Source organism: Fukomys damarensis, unplaced genomic scaffold, assembly GCF_012274545.1.
Source record: "Fukomys damarensis isolate Sample0158 unplaced genomic scaffold, DMR_v1.0_HiC HiC_scaffold_11, whole genome shotgun sequence".
Taxonomy (NCBI): Eukaryota; Metazoa; Chordata; class Mammalia; order Rodentia; family Bathyergidae; genus Fukomys; species Fukomys damarensis.
Window position 1 is genome coordinate 25704233 of NW_022900923.1, and position 22675 is coordinate 25726907.

General features: G+C 42.5%; 2 protein-coding genes across 2 annotated transcripts in view; one reads left to right on the forward strand and one right to left on the reverse strand.

Moving 5' to 3' along the window:
* Lamc2 (laminin subunit gamma 2) overlaps positions 1–1375 on the forward strand; it is a 56257-nt gene extending 54882 nt beyond the window's left edge. The window contains exon 24 of the mRNA XM_010640548.2: positions 1082–1375. Within this exon, the coding sequence (XP_010638850.1) occupies positions 1082–1335 (254 nt within the window). The 3' untranslated portion in view covers positions 1336–1375. The remainder of the gene's footprint in view (positions 1–1081) is intronic.
* Positions 1376–8140: 6765 nt separating this feature from the next.
* Positions 8141–22675, reverse strand: part of Nmnat2 (nicotinamide nucleotide adenylyltransferase 2) — a 157159-nt gene continuing 142624 nt past the window's right edge. Inside the window, exons 9-11 of the mRNA XM_010640549.3 lie at positions 14386–14487; positions 14173–14240; positions 8141–12027 (exon numbers count right to left, since the gene is read on the reverse strand). Of these exons, the coding sequence (XP_010638851.1) occupies positions 11925–12027; positions 14173–14240; positions 14386–14487 (273 nt within the window). The 3' untranslated portion in view covers positions 8141–11924. The remainder of the gene's footprint in view (positions 12028–14172; positions 14241–14385; positions 14488–22675) is intronic.

The following is a 22675-nucleotide window of genomic DNA, read 5'->3' on the forward strand; positions in this document are numbered from 1 at the left end:
TTTCAACATTACTATTCTTTTCTAGTAGCTCAAGCTGCCTCCTCATGGACTTGGTTATTTTGTTCCCACGCTGATTTAAGTATCCCTGAATGTTGCAGAACCTTAAATTCTTGAATTCTCCCCTGTCCCCAGGCAAAGGGCAGGTCCATTGGCTCAACATTTTTGTTATGATAGTGTTTGTACTCTCTGTGCTCTCTTGAGGCCTGGAAACATAACTGATTAATTGCTCTAGGTATAACAATCTCATGCACTCAAATACTCTCTCCACAGCTCAGATATGTGATCTTGGGTGTGAACTGACCAAGGTCAATTCAAACTTAATTGAACAAAATGGGTCTGGCCAAATGCCCTTCATGCTAACATTGGCTTTATATTGTTTATGGGTAAAAACATACCTGAACAAATGTGATTACACTTTACACTAGAAATATACTGGTACCTAGCCAGATTCTCACTGTTTTAGTCCAAAATTAAGTCTTACATCATTTTCTAACAGCTGTAATCCATCCCTCAAATAGCAAAGCATACCTTGGCCTCTGTAAATCCTGACGCCCAGCCAGTTTCTGGAGACCTTCTAATAGAAAACAGCAAGCTATTTCCTAGGGGTGATTCAGAGAGCATATTTGGAGTTGATTCTGATCACAGGAGTGAGCTGTGTTAGGCAGACACTTTGGGTAGTGTTCAGTCCCCTATGACCTTCGGTCTTCGTCTTCTCAGAGCATGATCTATTGGCTTAACCTGAAAGGTGAACTGCACACTTCATATTGCTGGACTATGGCTCTCAGATTCTTGAACTGAGTTGTTCATAGCACAGTAACAAGGCTAACACTCTCTGGACTTTTCCTAGATTATAATTTAAAATAAGTCTTTATGTACATGTACTGACTTGCCATAATAAATGTAATCATTATGTCCTGCAGACATGAACTAATAAAAAATAAGCCTTTAAAGTTCATGACATATATTTGCTTGGGGCAGGTGAAAACAGGAATTTGTTAAGCGTATAGAAGGGCACTCATATGTTCCAGAAGATCTAACCACAGATTTTCTATGTTAATGCATTCCCGCCTCCCTAAAATAGACCAGCCTGGCAGTGTGGATGAAGAGGGACTGTCCTTACTGGAGCAGGAGCTTTTCCAAACTAAGACCCGGATTAACAGCCAGCTGCGGCCCTTGATGTCAGAGCTGGAGGAGAGGGCACGTCGACAGAGCGGCCACCTCCGCTTCCTGGAGACAAGCATAGATGGGATTCTGGCTGATGTGAAGAACCTGGAGAACATCAGGGACAACCTGCCCCCGGGTTGCTATAATACACAGACTCTGGAGCAGCAGTGAAGCTGAACTTGATGGAGGTTCTTGGGATCCAGACCTCAGGGCTCAGGGAGCCATCACATGTGGGTGGGGGGGGTGGGGACATTTGAACATAGTTGATGGATGTGCTCAGGTCAACTGACCCCACCCCTGAGATCAGGCCCCCTCGCTGTCTTACTGCACCAGTTTGGTAATATTCGCTTCCTGATATCGCTGGGCAATGAGTCAGATGGCATTGGGTGTGAGACTGATGGAAGACCTGGACTCCCACAGCAGACTGGTTGGAAGGAAAAACTACCATGCGGACATTTGCCCCAGAACATTTAGAAACAGTTCTGGAGCCTGGACAAGTGCTGCTGGTTTATGGTTATTATTCTTTGAATAATGTGACTAAAGGAAACATGTTTTACTCCTCCCAGGCATTAAAGATTCTTCCTAATGTCAGAACAGAGTGATGTCCAGTTACACTGTGGCCAGTAAGATCCTGTAGCTTCCTGTTGTCCCCTGTAGGCTTCTTTACAACCAGGGTTCCTCCCACTCACTACCCATTGCACAAGCATGAACTCCATTTGCAAGATAGAAGTGAGCAGGGGTGGACTGAGGGCCTGCAAGCGTGGCCTAGTCCATCGGGAACAGCAGTGCTGGCTGGTGACTGCCACACTCATGCTCCAGGACTGGGAGTGACACCCTTTCTCATAATGATGCCTTGGCATCCTGGGGATGGTATTTTTTTTTTTTTTTTTTTTGGTACCAGGGATCGAACTCAGGTCCTTGTGCTTGTGAGGCAGGCCACTGAACCACTGAGCTAAATCCCCAGCCCTGGAGATGGTATTTTTGTTAAAGCATTTTTTTTTTTAAACCAGCAAATCAAACACTGCAAAGGTATTTACTTTTGGATTTCAAAGTGATGGGGAAAAAATGTCACTTGGGCATTGATTGGAAAAAGGGAAATTATCAAAAAGATTCGTTAGCCCTAATTCAATCCTGCTTTTAAAATATTAAAAATATCTTATCCTCTCTCTCCCTGTAGCAGAAAATGTCCTCAGTCATACTTGAGCTAGGCACTATCCATCCTTCCATCCATATTTCCAAAGTGTATTTATTGAATCTGTCTTGTGTACCAGGGCAGGGATCCAGACCTCAGTACGGAAGTGACATATTCTTTGCCCTTCTTAGTAGTTGACTGGTCAGGAAGACAAACATAAAAAATATAATAAATTTAAACTTAAGTTTTGTTAGCCATAAGTGATATTTATTCCAATCACCCCTTGGTTTGCAACCTCTCTTCTCAACAGAACATGTGTTGCAAGGCATCCCCGTGGGGGAACTTGAGTTGGGACAAAGCCGACATGGCTCTGGGTTTTGCACATCTCTCTGCATTCCAGCTGTCCTGTTCCCCTGCCACAATGGATTGCAAAAGACTGTTGAGTCATGGTAACCAGTGGGAATTGCTGAAGGAACCAGAAGCACTATCATCTTGGCTTGGAACTTTCCTCATGCTTCGTTTTATTTCCTTGGCTTTTGACGGACATGTTTTTAAATAAGGAAAGCCCAGTGTCAGTTTCTGATTTTTATTAAACTCTAAGATGAAAGTTAAAAAACACAAATGTAAATGAAAATGCCACTAGAATATCAGTGGATCCTAGCATGGGCTGGAGATGTAGCTCAGAGATAGTACACTTGCCTGTTATGTCTGAGGTCCTGGGTTCCATTCCCTGTTTCTGAGTATCTTATTTTACCCTTTCCACCCATGAGAGCACCTTGAGATTTTAGCTGATGCTGTATCTTAAGCATAAAGAGTATTTATTTCTAGAACAACCCAAGCTGGGTTGAGAGTATAATTAATATTCTTGGGAGTATAATGAATATTTTTTCACCGTATAAAATAAATGTAAAATCAATGGTCTGTTGTGCATACTTTTAATAAGTTAAAATGAAATAAAGTATAGTTTTGAACTGGCATCTACCCAAGTGGCTGAGGAAAGGATTCTCTGCTCCTGTCCACACTGACTCCCAAAATTTTGATAGATCTGATCACTTTACCCTGTTTGTAGAAGTGACTTTATAACTCTGTCTTGGCACATTAAATCATACATCCTATAAATTTCCTAATTGTAATTAATGTCCAGAAAAATGTATGTCCATTAAAGTAACTTCTGTGTCATGAAGACCTTAAAATATGCCATAAGCTAAGCACGCAGACTCATATTTCTTTGTCCCATAATAGACTGGATGGAGAGCAGGCTGCCAGGGTGGCCCTCACATAAGACTACATTTGGTGGGAGAGAGGGTTGTCGCCATTCAGCTGGGTGGAAGGAAAAAGAACACGGATATGGAGGGGAGGCCTCATATGCCAGTTGTTCAAAACACATTATTATGGCACACTTAATTTGAAAGGGGTCTGAAACTCATCTTCACCACTAAGCCCCTCGGTGGAAAGCCATTGCTTTGAGACAATTCCTCACTATGAAAACGGAACATGAGTTGTTGGCGATTGGCTATCTCTGCTAAGCATAGGATTAGACAGTATATATTCTAGGGAACCTGATGGGGGGATCTTATTAGCGAAGAACCATGGTATATAGAATCATAAGAGGATTCCTCAGTGAGACGCATTGATAAGAAAATCATAAGAATGTCCTTCCTGACAGAGCATCAACCCTGAGTTGAAAGGGGTAATGAAAAATGGCTATTGGTAGTCTTTTGATAAGGACTTGACAAATTAACCCTAAAAAAAGGTGGTGGTTGGCAGTGATATGGCTTAGAAGTAGTTTACTGAAGCTCTAACTTCTGGTTGTCAGTCTCAACCTGACCCTGACAAATTAAGGGCCTTTCCTTCTGGTTTCTTGTCACTATTTAATTTATATGACAATGATCTCACACTTGTCCTCTCTGAGTTTTCTGATTCATTGTTCTATTGGCATGCTATTATACATATCATCATCTTCTTTGACTCACAGTAGATAGGAGAGCGATAGAAACAAAACTGCCCATAGACTATAACTTTTCAGCAGCTTTATTTTTTATTTTATCCCAGGATGCGGTCTCTTTCTAGTACTCTTTGGAAGCTAGAAAAACGAGTAAGAAGATATTAAGTACTGTCCAGTGTTTGGGACAAGTCTTGACGACCAGGAATATGTTTATCATGTCTTCTTTTAATGTTTGGCACAGTCATGGGAATGTTGTGGATTCTTGCTGTGGTTTGGTTTTCCAAGTGGGAAAACATAGATTATATTTTTTCTGCTTTATACTATTGGCCATGAGGAACTTCTTAAGAAATCCCAAGATCTGAAGTTTATTCATGAAGCATAAGAAATGTGTTTATGAATACTGATTCATATTTAGTATATATATTTTTGTTAGTATAACTTAGCAAATTAAGCTGGTGTTTAGATTCAATTTTTTGTTTTGTTTTGTTTTTGTTTTTTTGAGACCGGGTCTCACTACGTAGTTAAGCCTGACCTGGAACTCACTATGTAGCCCAGGCTGGTCTTAAACTCACAGTGATCCTCCTGCCTCAGCCTCCCAAGTGCTGGGATTATAGGCATGCACCATCATGCCTTGCTTAGCTTCAGTTTTAAATATATTTGCATTATTATGCACTCTTGGGACAGGAAAAACAAGTGTCTAGCTCTGTGAACAAAATAGCAATACAAACTCAAGTAATAAATTTACAAGGTATATCAAACATTTTTATAAGGTGCCACAAAACTCACAAGGATGCACACAAAGCTGGTGTTATAGCTTGTGTTTAGATGTCTCCCCAAAGCCTCGTGCAGTCCTAGGTGGGGCTTTTTCAGAGGTGGCCAAATCTAGGGTGTATGTTTGATTCCTGGTGCAATGCAAGGATTAAGGGTGCTAGGATTAAGAGTGGGTGATTACTAAATCAATCCACTGATTCCTTTGGCACCACCCTAATCCTGATAGCTTGAATACAATATAAGGGTCAGAAAGAGGCCTGTCTTATCCCTTGCTTGCTTTGCTACCTTCTGCCCACCATGAACTGTTTCTCTTCTGCAATGCCTGTCTGCTATGCCACCCTACCTCAGAGCCAGCTGATTGTGGGCTGAAACCACTACAAACTGTGAGATAAATAAACCTTTTTTTCCTTTACCTTTGTGTGTGGGGTATTTTGTCTCAGTAACAACAACAACAACAACAAAAGTAGCTAAGAGAGAATTTGGGACTAGAGAAGTAGGGTCATGGATGTGACTGTACCTGACCATGTGACTTGGGAACCTTTGGAGCTGGCTTGTGGGAGAGGAGAGAGTGAGGAAAGGTTTGGAGACGCCAGCTGAAAAAACAGAGCCAGAACACCTGAGGCTGTACTTGATAGGAGATGCTGGTCGGAGTTCAGAAGACAGAGGTTGATAGAAATCCTGCCAGTAGAGGCTAGGGATTTAGCTCAGTGGTTCCGTCACCTGCCTTGCAAGTGCAAGGACCTGAGTTCTATCCCCAGTACCAAAAAAAAAAAAAAAACAGAAATCCTGACAGTGAAAACCAGGCTTAGGAGGTGTCTGCTGGGAAGAAGGCCTACATTGGCTCTTAGACTCCAGAAAATGCATGTTATACCTTAGCAGAAAGTTTGTTTGCATTTTGCTCATGTCCAGAGACTGCCTGAGACTAAGATTAAGGGCAGCAGACTAATTAATCTTTTAGAAGAAATTTCAAGGTCATCTAGTATTGAGGCTGTGGCATGGCTGCTCTTAGCCAGATCTATGTTTAGAATGAAGAGCAAAGAGGCCAGCAAAATTATTAAAAACATTGTGAATTTGGCCAGAAAGGAAGCACCAGTAAAACTGCGGTCTGCAAAGATAGAGCAGAGGAGATCTTTATTGCCGAGAAGGAACAAGAGAATAGAAAAAGTGGCTCGAGGACATCACACAAAACAGTGTGACTTCAGCCTTTGCAGCCTCAAAACTGCAAAAGTGAAAGACTTTGCTTTGAGGAGGGAGCCCCAGAGCACCAGGTTCCAGAATAGTGGTGGCCTGGGGAAGTTGTTCCTCAGGATTTGGTTCATAGTCTCTGGACCCCTACAGCCAAGACAGAAAGAAGCCTGGCTAGTGCTTCAGCTGGCAGCAGACCTTGGCATCATCCACATGGTGTCGGTGTTAGGCGCATGCAGAATGCAAGTCGTGGGGTCAGGAAGGCTTCCACCCAGATTTCAGAAGACAGCTTGGGAGGCCAAGCTGTGAACGTGAAGCCAAAGGTGCGCTGGAGACCTCAGAAGTTTGGAGAAGCCAGGATGATAGCTCAACTGAGGAAGTCTGCAAGGAGAGAGTGGAACCAGCCCAAGGGAGAAGCTGTGGAAGCTACAACCACCAGCAGCGCTGTGGGGGCAGAGCCACACAAGCCCTTTGGAATTCACATCTTGCCACAGATTCCCTCAGACGCTGGACATGTAATTAATGTTTTCCCTGATGGAGTTTGAACTTGCTCCCATTCCTTTCTATCTCCTCTTTGTACCTTTTGGAATGGAAACCTCTATGTTGTGACACTGAATGTGGAAAGTGTTTAAATTCCATTTAATTTGTACAAAGGCTCAAAGCTGAGTTTGCCCTAAATCTCAGAGGAGATTTTCTAGCAATGCTGAAACTGATAGGACTTTGGCAACTCTTGGAGGTGGACTAAATGCTTTTTGTATAAAGGGGTGTGCATGAGCCTTTGGGGGACCATGGACAGAATGTTACGGCTTGTGTTTAAATAACCCCCAAGAACTTATATAGTCGTAAATGGGGCTTTTTCAGATGTGGCTGGATCTAGAGTGTGTGATAAATTCATGGTGCAATGCTGGGATTAAACATGTATGATTACTAAATCAGTCCACTAGTTGGTTTGAACCACCCTGATCCCGGTAGCCTGGATACAATACAAGGGTCAGAGAGGCTTGTCTTCTCCCTTGCTTGCTTTGCTATCTTCTGCCCACCATGAACTGTTTCTCCTCTGCAATGCTTGTCTGCTTCGCCACCCTGTCTCGGAGCCAGCTGATTACGGACTGAAGCTCTACAAACTGTGAGATAAATAAATGTTTCTTCCTTTAACTTTGTGTGTTGGGTATTTTATCTCAGTAACAAAAAAAGTAAGACAGCTTGCTAATTTAATTTTAAGAAAAAAATCCTAATAATCCTAAGAACCAAAATGATTAAGAAACAAAACAAAAACCTAAAACCTATTCTAATAAACAATTATCTAATACTATGACTATCTTACCCTTCCATGGGTAACAAGCAATTGCAACCTATAGCATGGCCTAACAAGCAATTGCTGCTTCATTTTTTGAATCCTGACTATTGATTAACCAATGACAATCACTATCTAGACCTAAACCAATGCAGGATGTATGCTATAACTAAAGATGAAATAAGAACTAATAATTTCAGCTGGACTGAACAATTAACAAGTCATCAATTTTTGCTCATTTACATGGCAAAACAAATGATGAGTTTAAAATTTTCTTTTTTAGTTAAGATCTTCTGTACTAAAAAGTTATGTAGGTTGTTAATTTTAACAGATATAATTTTATTTAATAAGGTACTAATTTCAGTAAAGACTCAAAGTTAACCAAGGCCAGACGGTGTGGGCTAGTCTGGATCGAAAATTTAATGTTTATAAACTGAAAAAACTTTGGTAAAATTTTAAAAATTGCTAATTATTTTCTCTTTTGTACATCTTGGGTGTGGTTATATATACTTTTATTTATACATGTGGCATCTGCTGAACCAGGCAGAAAATATATCCTATGTATGTTTTTATACCTGTTGTCTCCTGTCAATAAAACTATGAACAAAAGTGATTACTTCTCAGAGGAACACACAGAGAAGGATCAAAGACACAAGACTCTAGTGGCATTGTCTTATTTATTAACATAATTGAAACATTTTGCTCATAAAACTCTTGTCCATGACTATTCTAAGAACAAAATTTTACTCAAAATATTTCACTGTGAAATGGTATTGCAGCTCGAATGTAGTTTTTATTCCATAACATAAATTTTACTTTTAAATGGCAGACTATATGACCAAAAAATGATTCCAAAGAAGTTTCCTCCTTTCCATGCCAACCCAAGAGGCCAGTGAGGCTCATGTGGAGCTCTGGGCCCAAAAACTCGACTGAAGGTGGAGAGAAAGAGTTGTAACTCATTTCCAACTAACTGAAACAGACAGGACACCAAATTTACACTACAGAGAAACCACTTGAAGAGTGTACTGGGCAGCTACAGGAAGGTGCGGACTGGATGGATTTGGCCAGCATATTCACTACCATCACCATGATGCTGCTTCTAAGGTGTCCTAGGTACATGAGATACAAAATCAGTCTCTGTTTCCATCCTTCCCATCACACCTGTTGGCGCCTATGCTGTATCCTTGGGAGAGATCCTGAACTTTTTATACTCTACTGTTTTATATTTGCATTATTCTTTTGATGAATAAAATATACATAATAATATGTTTCTCTCTTTAGTCCCCTAAGTGAGTGTATGAATCAGTTTGGGGAGAGTAGATTTGCGCTATAGTACAAGTTTCTCCCTGTAATTTTCTGCCTTTTGCTGTAGTTTGACTATTGAGTCTTACTTTCAACTTAATTTGAACAGCAAGTTCTTTCTTTCTGAGAAGCTGGAGCTTGAGACTAGAACCTGTTGGGGAAAGGCTACCCAAGCTGAGACAGGAAGACCTGCATCTCTAGAAGCTCTAGCTCTGGTTTCAGGCACTTCAGTAAGAGACTTTCTTCCCTGATCCCATGGACATTCAAGGAAAATGAAAGACAGAAGGCCCAGAGGCTACCTGGGGTTGGGGTGTGTGTGACTGAGGTACTTGCTAGCGGCACAGAAACCCCTGAAGACCATGACTTGAGGTGAGATAATCAACATCTAGGGTTTTCCTCCTGGCTGTTTTTATATCAGCCACTTTTAGAAAAATAGGGAAGGCCTTTTTCTATTGATAGCAGGAAATGAGGTTCCAGACCTCTCTTGACATGATCATTCTAGTTCATGCTTTCTCACCTTCTCCCAGCCGTGCCACTCTTGGTTTGGCCTCTGACTGAAGGAGCAGGACCCCCGAGGGAAGTCATACCTAGAGGCTATCCTTTTTGGTACCTGGAGCACCATCTAAAACTCTGAACCATCTTTCTGGTTGGTGGCTGGGTCATAGTCTGTGTCCTACCCTGGACTCAGAGAGGTGCTCTGATCTTCTTCCAGCAAAGTCAGAATGGAGGACAGTGAGAAATGGGACTTCTACCTGAAAGGAGATTTGCTTTTCTGTAACTAAAGGAAAGCTATTTTTTAACACAACCCCTGTGATATACCAACATGCAATCTGCCCATTTCATTCCTAGAAATCTACTTGTCTTGTCTTTGTACTTCTCCTTAGCTCCTTTCGCTCTCCCTCTCAACTCCCGCATTCTTTTGCCCCCCCCCCACTGAGAGTGCAGAGCCAGCTCAGGTCCTCCTGGGGTCTGTGGACTAAATGGGGCTTGACCAGAGTCCAGGAGAGTAACAGAGTGGACCAAAGGAACCAAAGAAATCTAGTATTTCTCAGGTCTGCTCACATGGGGCCTCATAAACTTTGTCCATAAACTTGAAGAACACCTTTGTTTTTTTGTTTTTGTTTTTGTTCTGTTTCAGAGAAATGATACCCTCTCACCAGCTCTACGCTTGATGTGTGGCCTGAGATCAGCAATTTAATTCCATGGGTTTTTGCTCCCGCACCTTTAAAGGAGAGTGTTGGAGCAACTTAGCTCCAGAGGTTTTTTTTTTTTTTTTTTTTTCCTTTTTATTATTCCATGATTCCTAGCCAACACTGAGGCTCCAAAATAGGATTTTCCTTCCTTTCTCTGAGATAATTTTTATAATCCAAGAAACAGCACTCTTTGGGATGTTCTTCTACCATGTTATTCTGTTGAATCCACTTCCTTTTCCTGGAGGTAACTGAAGAACGCTGAAGAGATGAAATGTGTGGCAATAAATGTTGTCCCTGGCTTCAGGTCCCACCTGGGCCACAGTTCATACTAGATTTGGATAAAAATGTCATAATACTTGTGCACCATTCATCGAGGACAACCAGAAACCTCATAGCCGGAGACTGGATGAGAGAGGAAAAGCACAAGAGAGTAATTTCCTTTTAGCTCCCTAAGGAGCTAAGTTAAGGGAGGCCTTAACATTCAGAACACAATCTGTCAAAAGTTTCTCCAGGGACAGAGAGGAAGGAGGGAATTAAGGAGGAATGGAGTAAAACAGCTTAGTGGCTCCTGGTGCCTTTACGGTCTCTCTTTTTTTAACTCATTTCCAAGTCAGGCAGGTCTCCTTGGGCTGTGCTTGCAGTTGATGGGCTGTACAGGTGATGTTTCCAGGCCCAGAAGGCCAAGGCACTGCCTCTCAAGAAAGAATGGACAACATGACCTAGGTAACCTCAGCTGGAGGGGCTGAGAACCATCAGTTCTTTTCAGGGCAACAAATTTTTCCTAGATCATCTTGGAATTCCATTACAACAGAGACAATTTCCAGCAAATGGGCAATAAATAATTCCAATTAGTGAAGATCTCTAGGGTTGAGTGAATTCCTAGCATTTTTTTAAAAGAAAAAAAAACTGGATTATCAGGATTTGGCTTTGCCTGTGTGATTCTTCTCAGATTCAGGAACATGTCTAAGCATGGTTTCCAAAGGCTGGGCTGACATATGAAACCCACATGGTGACACTGGTCACAGCCCATGTAGGTCAATGTACTGAGTACCACTGGCTCTGTGTGATTATATCTCCACAGCATCTGGAAACCAGTCTTCTGAAACTAAGGGAATGAACTCAAATTCTGAGAAGCCCTACTATTCCAGCATTCATTTGCTGGTTTGGAACATGGAAATCTGACTCTTGACCAAAGGTGTTGCTGTTGTGGCTGCCGCTGCTGCTGCGTGAGTGAGTGTGTGTGTGTGTGTGTGTGTGTGTGTGTGTGTGTGTGTGTGTAGATAGGTAGGTATGTGTTGGAGAAGTGGAGTTGGCTCAGCCTTTCCTGCTGGGCATGGCCCTCATGCACTTCCTGAGTGCTGAGGCTGGCTATAGTGTCCTATTGGAAGGGAAGTCATACCACAGGAGTGCATTAGGACTACTACAAACATAAAGAACCATAGACACTGACTTCATCCAAGTTCTACAAGAAGTGAATAAAGAAAAATAAATGAATGAATAAATAAATAAATAAAAAGAAAACTAGCCCTTTGTGGTAAAGGGCATGCTGGGAAGGCAAGAGCCAGAGCCGCCTCCACAGAGCATGCTGGGAGGATGGGCACCAGAGCCGCCTCTCTAGAGCATGCTGGGAAATGGATACCAGTACATCTCCAAGGACTGCACTTCCCCCAACTCCCACCCCATTCCCTCACCCACCCCCAACCCAAAGACTAGAGGAAAGTTTGTCCAAAGATGACTGTGGAATAGGGAATGCCATGTTTCTTTGCAGGTCCCCCACACTGTGGGGGGTTAAGTTAGCAGTGGACAGAACAGTCAAGATGAGGAGATGAAGAAACAGAGAGGTAGGAGAGAGACAGGGGAAACTGACAGAGATTGGAGGGGCCAGTGTGTTTGTTGGCAGAGGATAAGGGGAGAGTGGAGCAGAGAGCAAAGCAGCTACTAGCCAGAGGCATTGATGTACAGCTGACTCTTGAGGATGTAGTCGATGACTGGCTGGGACAGGTAATCCACGACATGGCCATCCCCATGCTGCAGAGCCAGCCTGCATGACAAGAGATATCAATCAGACAGACAACCATGCCTAAAACTGAAGCAAGACAGGAACACTGGCCTGCACTCTGTCTTTCAGGCATCTGCTCAACACCCCATCACTAGCCTTTGCTTAGATTGAGTAAATAGTATCAATATTAGAAAATGCCCTTTTGCCTCCACAAATCCTCCCCCAGCCCAACGACATCCTGACTCTGCCATTTTCTAGCTGAGAGACCTTTGGCAAGTTATTTTAAGTCCCACTGTTCTTTAGTTTTCTCCTCTCTAAAATGAGGACATTATTTCATCCAATTCCAGGAGCTATTAAGAGCATTAAAAGAGCCATTATGTAAAAACACTTAGAATGTTGATAAGCACACAGTAGGCATTTTAATGTATTACCTATTTTTTGAAAAAAGTTTTCTGTGTGTATATTTAAGGTACACTTATTTATCTCTTGTGTTTCTCTGTATGCTGCTGTCATGAAAATCAATTGCCCCCCTCCAAAAAAAGAAAGAAAATCAATTGTCTAAGAAATTCCTATAATTGACCACATCTTTTTTTCCCCGCTACAGGAGCCCTGGGCTGGAAGCACATGGAAGAAAGGCTCCAACAGGTGTGAAGGACTCCAGTGAACTTTGGTTTCTGCACAATTTTTCTTCAGTGTTTCTCTGGCTGCTTTTTGTCTCTACTTATATGATAGTCTTGGGAATGCTAGACTCTAAGGAGCTATTTGTGAAAATTCTCCTCCAGACACTAGATTCTATTCCTCCAGATATCTAGATTCTAAAAGGCATCTGAGCCCTGCCCTGTGCAATCTCCCTGAAGACAGATTCACTTTGAACACATACACTGTCCTGACCTTATAAGGTAGTCCCAGAGGGTCACCTTGCACATAAAATACTTCAGAAATGTATCTAGGTGGTTCCAAAATGCCAATGCCAACTTCCTCAAACTCATCTATATCAGCAGGCAGATTCCTAAACCCAACCCCAGAAAGTTCTGATTCAGTGGAGCTGACTGGGACATAGGAATGTGTACCAGTGTGTAACAAGATGAATCTAGTGGGCGGTCAGGTCTGGAACCACAATCTTCTCCGCCCTGTCCACTCATTTTCCATTGTCCCAGGGCTTCTGTCCTCATCTCTCAGTTGTTTCCATTCTTATTAGTGTCTACATAATTGTCTTTTAAGGACGAAGTCCACTAGACCTTTTCTAAGTCATGGGTTCACTTTATTTCTCCGATGTGTGACACAGATAACAACACTTTCTATGTTTGGGCCTGCTTCTGTCTTAGTTGCTGGGCCATCATTGCTAGGGGTTCTGACTGCCCCTTAGTCTTCTTAAAATGCTAATATGCTTGTAGTGTCTTCTTTATACATGCTTTATCTTCCTCCCTTCTTGGCACTTTCTGTGAGCTCATCCATACTGGGAATAACACATTTAAGCCCCTCAGTTTTATATTTCCAAACCTCCATATTCTATATATTTCACCATTCCACTGGGTATTTCCACTTGGAGTTTGTGGTGGCGACTGTTAACTGGCTCCTGGCAATCATCTTGTCTTTCTTTGGTCTAGTAATACAGCCTCCTGTTTTGTCTGGACAGATGGCTGCCAAGCAATAAATCCTATTTCCTGGCCTCCCTTTATCCCTGAGCCTCTGGCATGCAAAGGGAAGTGACACGTGCAACTCTCAAAGATGAAGCTTCTTGCCTCGGGCTTTAACTTCCCACTGAGAAGAACCATCATGGTAGCCACTGTGGAGACCGAGACAGAAGCTTCATATTGGCGAGACTAGAGATTCAGTTCCTTTGGACTTTGGTAAGAAGGAACTAAACACTTAGCTTACAAAAACTCTGTATTGGGATCTTTTTGTTAGGCAGCTTGGCTAATATCCTTACTAATACATTATAGGATCTCAAACTAAAAATTTACAACTGAAAACATCCTTTTCCCCCTCAAAGCAGCTAAGACTACCTAATGTACAATTTCCTCTTTTAAAGTTAAATGGTTGGAGACAAATGAGTCCAAACAGGAGGCTGAATACTGGAACAGCAAGTGTCTTCTTGATGTGTTCCCTAAGCCTTTGGCTCAGGAAAGCTATAGGGAAACTGGTAAGCCATTGTGACCAGTATCTCTGGCCATTTGTCAAACATACCTGCTCTTGGTTGAACTGACAACAGACATGGGATGGTTGATGTCATCCTTCACCACCATGATGTTGTTCTGGAGACAGAGGAGAGAAAGTAGGTTGCCAGCCCCTTTCATTAAATTTCTTTTGCTTCCTCACTCATCTAGCCTTTTCAGGACTCTCAGAGAAGGGACACCTCACAGAGATACGCACAAGCAGGGAGACAGATATAAGACTCACTTTGTATTTGCGGAGTATTGAGGAGTGATTCATTATTCGGTCTGTGTCAGCTGCGTCCCGGGGCACGACCACAATCCCAAAGTCCCCAACAATCACCTCCATCTGGAGATAGAGGGAGAGAGAGAGAGAGACAGAGAGAGAGAGAGAGAGAGAGACCACTTTAGTGAACACATGATCCCAAACACCCATCAAACAGGGTGGAGTTGTCTTATATCTTCCCTGTAGAACTTCAATTCTCAAGTTGCCTTCTCAGCTCCATCAGTTAGCAATTAAGTAACAGGCACTAATAGCTTTAGCAGAATGAGTGAAAATCTTGCCTGGCACACAGAAGATGCTGAGTTAAGTAGTTCTAGACTAAATGAATAAATGCACTCTTACACGTCTGGGCAAGACCTCTGATTCCTAAGACTGCTATTCAGTTCACAAGGCTACAGAGTAACATGGATGACACATAGTCCTTACCCAGCAGAAACCCTCATGGGTGAAACTGATCCCACTGTGCCACAAACATTCCTCAACCTTCTCCTGTACTCATGAGAGGACTGACATACTCCCCAGGCTCACCGAAGTGAAAGCTACTGAGAGACTCAAGGGCAGCCATGAGTGCAGCAGGGCTTGAAATCTTCGCTGTGAACCGGCAGTGACAGAATGGTGGTGATTACTATGGGGGTTACTTCTGAGATTGTCATCTAGTAGAAGCTTAGTGCTTCAGTAGGAAATTATGTGTCCTTTTCATTGAAAAAAATAAATTTTTACTTTATTTTTCTGCAATGTGAGCTTGGAAAATCCAGGCAAAAATAGAAATACATCACAACCACTCCATTCAAGTAACCATTGTTAACATTTTAGCATATTTCTGACCAGGGTCTTCCTCTCTACTAGTAGGTTTATATATCTACAACAGGATTGAAATACAAAAGGAGTAATTTTTTATCTGCCCTTTTTCATGTGACATTATATTACGTGGATTTGCTCACATCATAAAAATTATTTGAAAACAAAAGTTTTAATAATCTATATATTTTATGGCCTGCAGCAGCACAGTATTCCATAGCATAGTAAACCAATCCTATGTGGTAGAAAGCATACAGTTCCTTCTGATTGTTTGCAATTGTGCATAAACACTTTGATGAAGATTTTTATATATAAATCTTTTATCACATCTCTAGTTATTTCCTTAGCATAAAATGTGAAATAATTGGGTTAAAAGGATATGATATGAAAATATTTCAAACTCTTAAGATGCATTGCCAAATTGGTTTCTGGAAACTTGAGCCAATTTTTATTTTCAAGGAGCCTGGAAATATTGGCATTTGATAGACTTGGATCTAGCCTGAACATGTTTCTGTTTAGATCTTTCCAATTTTGGATCTCAGATGGGGGAAGGGAAGAAGAAACAAGTTGTTTCCAAGTAATTGAAAAAGGTCTGCTTTGCAAGCAAGGAACCTAGATTTTTCCTCACAACTCTCCAAACAAGTGCCACAAAAACATGCATTATGGAGCATGGTGGGTCACTGTCTTAGGTTTTCAGAATCCCATTTCTAAGCTTGATTTACCGTGTGTGTGTGTGTGTGTGTGTGTGTGTGAATCCTTAGATATTTCCATTCACTTTTACTCAGATTTTCCTGTTGCTTACAGATAAACTTAGAAATGAAATGAAAAGCAAAGCGTAAGGTATCAGAGTCCCCATTGCATCGTGCCATTTGGAAGATAAAGAGAACTGTGCAATGTCAGCATCAACTGGAGGTATTCAGGCCAGGTAAATTGGCATTAAGTCTTTTGTTCTATGAACTAGGAGTGTTAGGGAAGGGCGAGGCAGGGAATAGGAGCTTCGTGCCATAGCTTTTAATATTGCACTGGGGTTGATACTCAATATTCACCATTCCGTCTCTTCCTCCTCCCAAGCCCTGCTCACATGTAGTCAGACATAAGAAGTCAGATATAAGAAGCATTGTTATGAAAGTCTTTTCCAAGGAGAATGTGGAGGTTCCAAGTTTTACGGGAGGTATGAAACCATAGAATCACAGGTGAAGATTTCAGGCTATCACTGTGAACTAGTGTTGTGTGTCATAAAAGTGCAGCCATGTAAACAGTTACTCGGTAACATTCTCAAATGTGTCTACACAATAGCTGAGAAGCTTTGATAAAACAATCACAAAGCCTACCTCACACCCAATGTCAATTAAATCGGAATCTTTTCAGAACTGGATCCAGAAATCAGTATTTTTAAAAATCCTCCAAACGATTCCAATATTAAGACTGAAGAGACTGGAATGGCAGAGAAAGACAGAAAAGAGAAGGAAGGAAGGACTGGAGAAAGGGAGAAGAGAAAACAGCATCCATTTAAGCAGGAGTACATGAAGATTCCTAAACTGGAGCCACCACCTGCCTCATAAGTGCAAGGTCCTGAATTCGATCCCCGGTACGGGGGTGGGGGGGGCATTCCTAAACTGCCCAGTTATGTAGATGTTTTGAAATAATTTGGTGTAGATTGCAATAGTGTAGAATGAGCCCTCCAGTTGATACCGAGAGCCAGGACGGTGTTTTGTATACAGTGCGTGTAATAAGAGACTATTTAATGTGAGTGTCCCACCGGAAATGGCTCAGGACAGCAGGCAGCCCTCGTAGGGGCCTTGCCCTGTGGGTGACATCAGTGCAGCTGCTGCTCTCCACTCAGGTACTGATGATGTGACAGCCAACCAGTAGCTGTGCCAGGCTGCTCAGTGTCACAGGCAGACGGGGACCTGCTGCCCAAGATGCGTCTCTTTTCTACACACAGATGATAGGCTTAGCCCTGGGAATCAGTAATGGGGTGAGAGAGACGGGGGCCTCCAGCAGCTTCAGCAGCATCTTCGCAAAGCTTCAGGCCAGAGACAGAACACCCTCTCGGTGCCTGTGGCCGGACACTGGGGCAGTGGCTTCAGTTTCATGCTGGAGGGTGTGTGGGCGTGGGGAGGCGCTCGGTGTAGAGTTGGGGAAGCCGTCCCGGTCCAGTCGGAATCCGTGTTCCTCAGGAGCTTAGCTCTCCGCCCCACCCCCATTTCTCTCTCTTCACCGAGGCTCCAGTCAGCGCCCTCCCTTTGCCCTCCTGCCTCTGTTGATAAGCACACAGTAGCCTCTTTGGTTCTCTCTATGCTGAATCCTCCTCTGCTCTCTGATCTTGAATCACTGAACTCTGCTAGACCTCAATCCTTGGATCTCTTTTCTATTTACATTCACACCTTTAATGATTTCATTCAAAACTTCATTCAAGCCAGGGATTTGGTTCAGTGGTTCCACCACCTGGCTCGCAAGCACAAGGACCCAAGTTCGATCCCTGGTACCAAAAAAAAAAGATTGCCTTTTTGGGGCTGGAGATTTAGCTCAGTGGGTTCTGCCACCTGCCTTGCAATCACAAGGTCCCAAGTTCAATCCCTGGTACAAAAAAAAAAAAAAAAAAGAGAGAGAGAGAGAACTTAAAACTTCATTCAAAAATTTCATTCAAAACTTTAAAGATACACTAAAGGCTTTTAAATCAGAATTTCCAGCATAGACTTACTTCCTGAACTCATATATCAGCTGTCTTCTTAATATGCCTACGGGAAAGGACATCTCAAACTTAATAACATAGACAACAACACTCCCTCCAAAAAAAATGCTCTTCCTATAGTATTTTTTTTTTTTCATTTCTTATAATGGCTCAAAGCAAAAGCTTTGGTATTTTCCTTGCTTTCTTTTTTCTCACATCCTACATTCAGTCCATCATGTAATCCAATTAACTCTATCTTCAAAACAAATGTAAGACTCTGGTCATTTCCCACTTTTAGCCTAGTTCAAGTCTCCCCTGGTGGGTTGGATAATGGCCTCCAAAGAGACCCAGGGCCAAGCACCTACAACCTGTGACCAGTCCCACACGGCAGAAGACTTTGCAGATGTGACTGAGGGTCTTGGAACTGTCCTGGTGATCTGGGCAGGCCCTAACACAATAACAAGTATCCTTAGAAGAGGGAAGCAGAGGGAAGTTTGACACAGAGGAGAGATGATGTAAACGTGGAGTGGAGACCTGATTTGACAATGCTGCATTGCTGGCCTTGAGGATGAACGAAGGGACCGTCAGCAGAAGAATACAAGAAATGCAGCTCTACAAAGTTAGAAAAGTCAGGTAGGCAGATTCTCGCGTAGAGCTTCTGAAGGAGGTAGAGCTCTGCTAACACTAGGTTTTGGCCCAGTGAAACCTATTGTATACACCTGGCTTCCAGTGCTGTAAAGGAATAAACATATGTTGTTTTAAACCATCAAGTTCATAGCAGCAGGATTCTATCTCACCTCTATCATCTCTCACTTGGATTGTCTTGGTTTCAATGTTATTCTCTTGTCTCTTTCAGTCTATTTCCAACATTCAGATTGGTAATGCTCAAAAATAAGTCAAACTATACTGTTCCTTGGCTCCAAGCCCTTTACTTTATTAAATATCACCTTTGTAGTGAGACCTGTTCTGCCACACTATTTACACTTGAAACTCTTATGCACTGGCCCCGTAGGCCTAAATTATTGAGAATGGGAGTTGTATTTCTCACCTTTTAAAATTTCTGAGCAGCACCACTGAGGTTGGCAGGGACAAGTACTTTGTAAGAGGCAATGAAGAGGGAGCTAAGATGAAAGTGCTCAACTTATTTGCTGAGAAAAATTAGTGCAACATGAAAGTGCCAGCTGTGTTCAACATAAGATTAGAAAAACATCAGTCACAAGGATTCAAGGAATCAAAATCATATCTGACTTCTTCAAGGGTTGTGTGTTTGAAGTGAGCCTTGCTGATAGGCAGAATGATGAAGCTGCATTTAGAAAATTTTAGTTATTAAGGGTGTTTATGGCAAAACAAAACAAAACAAAACAAAAAACACCTAACTTCCATGGCTTTGAACTGGCTAGGGACAAAATGTGCACGCCATAGTCCAAAAATGTCAAGCTATGATTGAAGCTCATGTTGCTGCAAGACTATGACGGTTATTTGCTTCAACTGATCGGTGCTGTTTTTATTTGCAAATGCAACAGTCAGATATGGAAGGCCTCATGAGCTCAGCATCAACAAGTCTGCCAGATGTGGGAGCTGATAGAAATCATGACCAGAGGGATGCAGACAAATGACTGGTAAGAAAAAGTCAGTAAACTGATTCTGAACAGCATTGGAGATAGCAAAGAAAAGGCTTGTCCAACTCTTAGTGTCATCTTCATGAAGTCTTTGTTAGAAAACTAAAATGATATGGTAGCCCAAGTTTGAATTGGGAAATTCATAGAGCATCAGGGTGAAGGCAGTAGTTCTGGAAAAGCTATTGGGATGAGATAAGGGAAGAGGTTGAAAAAGCTGGTGGACCTGAGCAGCCCATGTCTGTTTAAAATTAAGAATTCTGTAGAAATAGAAGGTGTGCGTGGGGGGAGGGGTACTGGGGATTGAACCCAGAGCTTTCATACTGAGCTACTTCCCCAGGCCAGTTTTTGAGATTGGATCTAAGTTGCTAAATTTCCCAGGCTGGGCTTGAACTTATAGTCCTCCTGTCTCGAACTACCAGAAGGCTTGGATGGCACGTGTAACCACACTTGCCTTGGCAAAAAGTCTTATTTGTGGAAAATAAAATAAAAACACCACCAACAAAAGAGATTTCCCAGACCTCACACCCACTCTTTCTGATATACACCTGCCTTTGGAAATTGTTGCTTTAAATCACATAGGCAGTTACCTAAGCTGATAATATTCTGGTCTGGTTTGGAATGAGGTCAAAATGAGATACCTATAGGACACATGGCTCAACATCTCTGGGGATTCCAGCAAGAGTAAGGTCATTCTCCTGTCCTTGATGTTGAGGCAAACACCTGACCCCAGGAAGCCAAGGGAGCTCAGGACCCTAGGACTGAGTTTTGTTCTAGTATGAACGAGCCTTCTATACCTCCTGTCTGCCTCTGTGGGCCATGCCCTTGGGGTGGGGAGTGAGTAGTCAAGGTAGCACAGGTGCCCTGATTGGTAAGTTCCACTCCTGATGTGACCAATGTGTCCTCACTCTGCCCAGTGTCAGTGGGCAGGATTTGGGCACAGTCTTCTCTTCTGCGGCACACAATGACCCTCCCAGTTTAGCCTGGTCCATGTTCCACTGTGGAGGTGGGCGTCCATAACATTCACCCTGCTTTAGCTTCCTGCTCACAGCCATCACTTTGATCACATCTTTTCATCTTCTGGTCAAAGGCTCCCAGGGCGAGGTAGGGGTGGAAAAAGAGAGAGGAAGTGGGAGGAGGCAGACTCTGCTTCTCCAAATGAGGGTATATGAGGGAAGGATATGAGGCATCTTGAGGCAGGAAGCAACTTGGCCTTGGCAGAAAGAACATTCACGAGCCAGGCTGCAACACTCTTGCAGTAAATGTGGGGTTGTCAACATCCCTCCAAGAGATGAATTTCAACATCTGCCATGCTGGGTTTCAGGGATCCGTTAAGTGGGTGGATGCCCTATGATCTTAGCCAGAATCTTTCCTGAAAACCAGATATACAAGGTAGAGCAAGATAGGTATGGCTTCAGGCTGGGATTTAGCTCAGTAGCAGTTTGCCTGCTTCACAAGTGCAAAGTCCTAAGTTCTATCCCCAAAATATATATATATGGGGGGGGGCTTCAAAAAATAGGATAGGTTTCATGGATAGATCACTAATCTAGTGGGTGACATTAAGCAAAAGATAATTTTCAATTTTATCTACTGCTGTGAAAGTTAAGGACAAGTTGCTAATGGGTGACTAATAGATGGCAAAAGTTAGGACTGCATTTCATTGTGGAAGCAAACTATCTCATGGGCTACACTGCTCTAATCAAATTGCATCTTTTCATCTTTTTCATTCAGTGAACTTTCACTGAATGATGAAATTATGAGTTGGTTGTATCAGTGAAAAACAGGGTTTTTTAAAAAAATACTCCTGGAGCTTACTTTCTAGTGGGAAAACATCACAAACAAAAATATATTAAAATTAGGTAGAGATAAGTGCAGTATTGAATATAAAATAAAATGGCCTTGGAATTGAAAGCTAAATGAGAATGGGCCAGTCATACAGATAACTGGAGGGAAAATATTCCCAGGGAGGCTGCAGCTTCTGCAAAGGCCTTTAGGTGAGAAAACTGGTAACAAAAGAAACCAGTTAGGTCTAGAGCACAGAGAGGTAGGAAGAATAAGCAAGGACCAGATCATGACAAAGATGGGTTTCATTTTTTGTTTTGTTTTTTGAGACAGGGTCTCACTATGTAGTTGAGACTGACCTGGAACTCACTACGTAGCCCAGGCTGGTCTCGAACTCACAGCGATCCTCCTGCCTCAGCCTCCCGAGTGCTGGAATTACAGGCGTGTGCCTCCACGCCCTGCAGATGGGTTTCATTTTAATTGCAGAGAAGCCACTGGAGTTTTCTAAAGAGTGGCTTCACCTCCAACAGCAACAGGATCCAAGACATACTGACTTGCCCTGGCAAGCCCAAGTGGTAAGGCCCTCTGTGGGGTCAGAATCCTGGCTTTCTCTCCCAAATGTAGCTCTCTTCTCAAGTCACAAGATACATGTGACTTCGGCTCAACGTGTGTATCTGTGTATCTTTTCCTTAGGAGGACAGCCAGGGATGAGGGAATCGGTAAGGAGGGAAAGAAACTTTTATAAGATACCTGTCATGTGCTATGCTCAATAGCTTTATTTATTATCACATTTAATCTCTATAACAATGGTCTTCCAAGACGCATACCTTTGCTCTAATTTCATGGACAAGGTATCCAAGACAATGAGATTCAATAACTTGTCCACGCATCACAGCTAGTGAGTTCATTGAACTCACTTTGGTGCCCCTTAAAGATTCTATCACTTCATATCTCTTGCTGACCCATTGATAAGACTCATATTTTAGTGACTGGAAACTTCTTTGGTTTAAAATTGTTAACTATTTGAAAATATACTCTTCAGGTTTACCACAGGCAAAATGCTTATTCATTGCTCTATATCGCCCCCTAGAGACACAATCATATACCTTGCTGGATGGGTTAAGAAAGGATACAAGAGAGAGCTTTTGATAGAAGGCACCTGAAACCTTCTCCATCCCTTTCTGTAGAGAACTTTCCACGATGTTCCAGCCCCTGCCCATCTCTGGAGGGAAGGCTGGATGGGAGCTAGTTCAGTCAGTGTTGAACTAGCATTTCAAGTATGCATTTCAGGATGGCTCTCAAAGCAAACGACCCTTCTTCAGAGGGGCTTCCTGGAGGAAATCAACCTTACTCTCATGCCAGTTTGGTAAGAACCATGAGAGGG